This window comes from Aureobasidium subglaciale, assembly GCF_000721755.1.
Source record: "Aureobasidium subglaciale EXF-2481 unplaced genomic scaffold scaffold_34, whole genome shotgun sequence".
Classification (NCBI taxonomy): Eukaryota; Fungi; Ascomycota; class Dothideomycetes; order Dothideales; family Saccotheciaceae; genus Aureobasidium; species Aureobasidium subglaciale.
In genome coordinates, this window is record NW_013566961.1 from 195173 (window position 1) to 201172 (window position 6000).

At 51.1% G+C, this 6000-nt stretch overlaps 2 protein-coding genes across 2 annotated transcripts; both read right to left on the minus strand.

Annotated features, from left to right (window-relative positions):
* Positions 1-3842: 3842 nt before the first annotated feature.
* AUEXF2481DRAFT_522549 (uncharacterized protein) lies at positions 3843-4600 on the minus strand. Its single transcript, XM_013484062.1, has 2 exons — positions 4550-4600; positions 3843-4472 (listed from the first exon to the last, which is right to left on the minus strand). Exon 2 carries the CDS (start codon positions 4406-4408, stop codon positions 3935-3937), a length of 474 nt encoding a protein of 157 aa, XP_013339516.1. The 5' UTR covers positions 4409-4472; positions 4550-4600; the 3' UTR covers positions 3843-3934.
* Positions 4601-5147: 547 nt separating this feature from the next.
* On the minus strand, positions 5148-5710 carry AUEXF2481DRAFT_8986 (uncharacterized protein; the record flags this gene model as incomplete). Its single annotated transcript, XM_013483994.1, has 2 exons — positions 5148-5559; positions 5610-5710. The coding sequence occupies 2 exons, from the start codon at positions 5708-5710 to the stop codon at positions 5148-5150; spliced, it is 513 nt and encodes a 170-aa protein (XP_013339448.1).
* Between the last annotated feature and the right edge of the window lie 290 nt (positions 5711-6000).

Genomic DNA, 6000 nt, shown 5'->3' on the forward strand with positions numbered 1-6000 from the left:
CAAGGGGACGCGTGTACGAATTTACCTGAGGGCTGACGTTCAGTCCATCTCACCAAACGCCTGCCAATTGCGCCAGCGGAGCGTGTCAACCGCCAACCTTCTTTTCCCAAACCATTTGCTAGTCTCAACGTTTCACCATGACTGACTAACTCTGTTGGTCCTGGCTTGCAACGTTCGGCTCCCACGAGTTCGGACCTCGATCCTCTTTTCCACGAGTGCTGATCAAGCTGTGAGAGGAACGTGAAGGGCACGATCTCGTTGCCGGCTACGGAGGCTTCGCACTTCCATTGGTGCCACCACGCCGATTAAGGAGAGCCTTGGTGAGGGCGGCCAGATCACGCGAACTTGTCAACATGCAACCCGACAGCGATCCTCGATTATCTCTGCCTTCGGCACTTGTTCAATATGCTGCCGAGATAAAGACGTCGTAGCTGTGCGATTGGTTCGTTCTCGCTTGTTGGTCTGGTGACTACCCTAGCTCGAGCGGTCTGTCCGGATCGGAGTTGTGTGCCGGTTCTGTTGGTCTGCCAGCTTTCCATAGACGTCTCCCGGCTCCTGGGAGAGGACTCTTGCTAGGCTTTCAAGCCAAAGCGTTAGCGGTTGCCAAGTCTGCAGCTGACATCTATCTGTCTGGGGACCTCGCGATTGACATCCGCTCGACACGATTTGGGTTGAGCAGGGAAGACGCCGCGACGTCCTTACTCCAGTCTCTATAATTCTCAGATCGGGTTTGAGCTCTCACTCCCTCTATGATTCTATTCTAAAGCTGTAAAGTTTAACCTGCCGTACTCACATTGATTGTACACAGCCCGATGAATTTTCACAAAGTTGCGATGCTCGACGGTTGACTTGACTGCAGCCGCTGCCGTCTCGGATACAGACGGACCTTCGTCTCTGCTTTCCCTTCCCGTCGCACAGCCTGGGAACGCCAAACCTTCCATCATGTTTTTTCCTTCGACGCCTCTTGGGCACAGCTTCTGAACCTTAGCACCACACCTGTCAAGATGAAACATCAATCTCCTATGGAACGCTTCGTCTGCGTCTATCGGTTCTCATTACGATTCACATTGTTGTGTTTGAGGGCGGAAGCTCAGCTTGGGCGAAGATATGCAGTGGCTGGCGCTGGCGTTCGTTCGGCTAAGGGCTCCTAGCGCCCTCAGCGCACGGCCTAGGATCCATCACGAGTATCTAGCTCCTCGAGTCAGCTTTGCAGCGTTCGTGTGAGTCAAGAGACAACTTCCACCAGTCAAAAAGATGTCAGCCAGTCTAAGTTCATGGTGACCAGAAACACCAAAAGCATGTTGACTCCACGCTTCGAAGCAATGTCAGGAGCGTGAGATTTGGTGGCAGGTTCCTGAACTCGTGCCTGCTGTATTTTCAGACATGAGGTCATGCTCGCTAGTTTCTTGCCCTGTCTTGCGGGTGAGATCAACGGCGATGAGGGATTCGATCCTCTAGCAATCGAATCTTTGTTTGCAAGATCGCTCGCTCGCTCAGCAGCGTTTGGTCCGCAAGTAGAGGTGTGATCTGAAAATCGTGAACTTCCGCGCGTCGCCATGTCTCTTCGAGCCAAATGTAATCAACATCCTCCAAGCACTGTATATTTATACTAGGAGTTCATCGTTATCCGGATTCCTTCCTTTGAAACACAGTCATACCCTTGTCCGTTCCCCAGAATAATCGTGGGTGATGGGATCGCTGTGAAATCCACGTGGTTGGGAGGGATGCTTGCCCGCTTCGGCAGTTGTCCCACATGATCAACGCTAGGTCTCGGTCGACTGTTCATCATAATGCGCGGACGATACTGATGTTGTGCCCTCGTTCAAAACACGAGGGATAGTCATGATAGTGCAGAGCTGAATATACTTCATAATGGAAAGAAAGTCTTACGCGCAAGCGCCGGGAGAGCGAACCCTACGCTTCTGTGATCACGCGGTCATTGAATGATGAGGTGGACTTGCTTCTCAGGGTTCCAGTGATTGCTTGAAGCTCAAGTTCGAATCGACCTTGGCATCGCGCTTCCAAGACTGTGAGCAGGATCTCGCAACGAAAAGTAATAACGTCAATGAGGACATGTGAACATCATCTTGACAATGAATCTACGGAATGTCAGTGAAGGAAGAAGGATAACACATGGTTTGGAATATGTCAGCTGTGATGCTATGTGTAGCTGGGCAAAAATCAATGGTGACAGTTTTGAAGAACACTTGCTTGGAAGTATGGTCAAGGCGGGTTCCACGTTCGCGGACGATGGTGAGAGGGGCTTAAGCCTTGCACCATCAACAGTCGATGATAGCACATATCGTCGGAGATCTTACTCGAGAAGCAGACAAGGACGCTCGAAATTGTAGGAGAGAAGACCAGAATGATCGCATTGCTCGACGTGGCACCACAAGTCCCTGCATCCGATCACACAATCAACCAAATGCACTGTGTAGATGGTCTGTATATCCAGATTACGAGGGGCTGTACTCCGGCAAAGCTTTCATGGCGGTATTTGGTGACTCGGCACATCCAGTAAAACATACGCGCTTGGTAGTATTCAGATGGCGGGCGACAAAGCAAGGCGATGTCCTCGCTGTACCGCATCAGGCGACATAACTAGCAAAATGTTGGCGACCCTTCTTAATCATGATCCTGCAACACATATAGGTAGCACATGGAGCCGCGTTCGGAAGCACAGAAGGCTGGTCCCCTCACTGATCGATATATCAAATGCGGTTGGATGTACCGTTGATTTTGTGACTCGTCCTTCTGAGCGCCTTGCCCGAAACAGCGTGTACACTGGGACTTTTGTCGGAAATCTGATCCTTGATGTGATGGCAGCAAAACACCAAGGCGGGATCGAGCCCCCTCTTGGCCATGCCCGTTCGGTTGAAGAGGATTCACGCGCGCAACCAAACTTTGTTTCCTTGGCGGCGCGGACCATTTCTTTACCCTACGACATTCGAGGCCTCAAGACATCTTGATTTTGCCAACTACTTTACAAGCTGACGGAAGCCACAGCGACATCTCGAAACCTTACTCCGGTACATTGCGATAAACGACATCAGTGGTTGACTTTGGGTCTACGCCTTCGGGCGGCTCCGGCAATGTCGCTCTCAAAGTTATTCTCCCTTACTTTCAGGTGCCATGCACGAAGCCGTGAGCCGCGCTGTCGTGCAATCCGACTTGTCTCGCTCAGGTTGTTTCGACAGGAGCTAAATCCCGTGTCGCTTGCGTCGTTGCATCATTCTCGTTCGCGCAGGAATCCGTCAAACACGAATCCTTCTTACCGTTGAGCAGCGGGCTTCCAAAGCTCGATGAACCCGAGCCGTGAGACGCTATTTCCCAGAGACGCTTTTTCCTAGAAGCGACTCTCGGCCATATACTCACTGTACGATCAGAAGCGGGGCGATGCGGTCATCTCGACGGCTTAGCCTCTGCCGCCTTGTGAAAAGAATCACTGCCAACTCTGCTTCGAGGATTCGTCTCGACCTCACGATGGCTGGTCGCTGTCAGGTAGACTTTCAAAGTCTCGACTTCCAACCTCGTCTTATGCCACTAGTTTCCTGACTCGAGCTCGAGACCCACCTGCTGTGGAGAAACTTTACTGACAACACTACCAACAATCTGGCAGGACGGGGTATTGCGCAATACACAACTAATTGTCAACGTCCGTCTCGGCTTATACTGTGGCGCTTCAACACGTGTTCCACAGACCGAGTCCTCCACAATCATCTTTGTGTAGTAGAGCTGAAGGCGAGCCATACGCCCGTAGATCTAGGGCTTCGAGGACTACTTGGTCATGAGCGTTCTCCTATTGATTTCAAACCAGAGTTGACATCAAGCCTCTGATTCCAACTTATCTCGAGGTTGAATGATGCGGAGATAGGACACGTTGCCAGGTCGATACGACTGGGGAGATCACAAAGAGTAAATGCAGATGCAGGCGTCATCCCGGCTGAACTAGCTTATCTCGGTAGGCTGTAAGTTCTGACTTGTACGATGTACGATGTACAAGGATTACATCTGATACATATTGTGCTCCGACGACAGGACCCACAACCTCCTTGGCCGAGAAACTGCAACGGCCGATATTTTCGCCGTCCATCTGGGCAACAACCACGCCCCACCGCAACGGTAGCAAGTGTGCTTCATCTCCTCGAGGCAGATGGCACGCGGCGGAGACGGCTGCACTACAACTACCAACGAGCGGTATGCCGGTAGAGACGCTCCAGTATCCACCAAAGATAACGACAGCCAGCATGATTGACCCGATGCCGAGGGTCAGTATCACGGCCAAAGGGCTGTAGCCACATGTCGAGACCGTATCCTCCGCCATACTACTACCATTGCGTAGTTCAGTGGTGATACTGGCCAAGAATAGACTCTGCGAAACAAGCCAGTGCAGAGCTGTAGCTCTCATTCAAGTGCCGTCTGAACCACTCACCGTCAACAAGACAGGCATCTTTGATCACGCCATCTGCTCTCTGCTAGGATGAAGCCACAGCGTCAGCTACAGTAATTAAAGGTGAGTCTTTTATGCCCCAGGCCACATGTGCCATACATCATATCTTTATTACATTACCGAGTGAGAAATTTAGACTACACTTTCCCACAACAATCTCACTCATACAATACTGAGCGTCGTAATAGTGAGGGGACCACTCATCCGCGATTCTCTTGAGCGTAGGTGCTAGGACGTAGCAACTGCCGTCTCTCCCGGGCTCAAAATGACTCCAGTCCAAGCCGTTTGCTGTAAGCTTTGCAAAGAGCTAAGGGTCCTCGCAGACCCATTGATATGGACCGTAGGCATCGTCGACGAGTTCGGACTCCAACTCAAAATGATATGCATCTCTGTACAACAACGAGCTGTTTGTCGTGTTTGGTCCAGGGACCACGGCCACGAGATCCCTAAGTGAGCTAGTCAAATCGACCGCATAGGCAGCGATACACTCTACATTGCTGAGCCTCTGCCATTGCGAAGTGTTGTGTTGCAGACTCTGTTGAATATTGCTCGTGTCCATATAGTCCTCATTTTGATCCGAGATCGTATCATGGTACTTGGTACTGTTGTATAATTCGCCATCCAAGAAGCCCTCGGCTGCGTAGTATATGTTGTAGTCATTCGTACTCCAATGAGCCGAAGAACATGGAGTTGTACATCAGGTGTCCCTGGGATTGCCTGCAAGGATATTGTGTATAAGGGCCCAGCCTAGCTCGTTTAACCTGTCTCCTGCGACCCAAGGCTCCACATGGATCTCACCAGGCTGCCGTACGTAGTACGCTATGTTGAATGCATGAGCGAATTCGTGAACGATGACAACCGCTAGCTGGAGGTAGGTCCTCAAGATAGCTGATGTTGGGTGGAACTCAGGTAAACTCCGGCTTTCCTTTATCCCCGCTATGTCCAAGGTATCTTCGAGGAGTGCCTCGTAGTCGCAGTTCGCCTGGTTGTCATCGCTGTCCGTTTCCTCGTCATCACTTTCCTTTTCTTCATCACTTGAGGTTTTGTCATATAGACGTAATACCTCCAAATGAACACTGTTGAGGTTTATATATGTCTGCAAAGTCTCGCTGCGAGTCATTAGTAACGCTTTGCAGCTATCTCGTCCTAGACTACTCACCTTGCCGAAGCATCCCTGGCAATAGACTGTGTGATACCGTAGGCCGCGTTGTCCTCCATCTTAGCACCGTCTCTGAAAGCCCAAGAAGTCCATTGGACCATGTTCACAATCTTCACACAGGTCCGAGCTTAATCAACCTGATTCAAGGTTGCCGGTATCTTCAAAAACTTGTACACATTCGAACTGGTTCTATGTGTGTACATTAGGTGTGACGGCACCGACAAAGCATCGAAGAAATTCAGTGTGGTCGGAATGTCCAAAAGCGCGCTTGCCAAAAGCAAGGCCGGGGTGATGAACTCGTGGTCCTTATCGCTATCCATGTTCTGTCTCAAGACCGGGTGGATAGGCGCTTTTTGTATGCCATCTGGGGGGGGGGGGGGGGGGGGGGGGG

Excerpts from the sequence above, each read along its gene's own strand:
- AUEXF2481DRAFT_522549 (XM_013484062.1), bottom strand. The coding sequence starts at position 4,408 with ATGAGAGCTACAGCTCTGCACTGGCTTGTTTCGCAGAGTCTATTCTTG.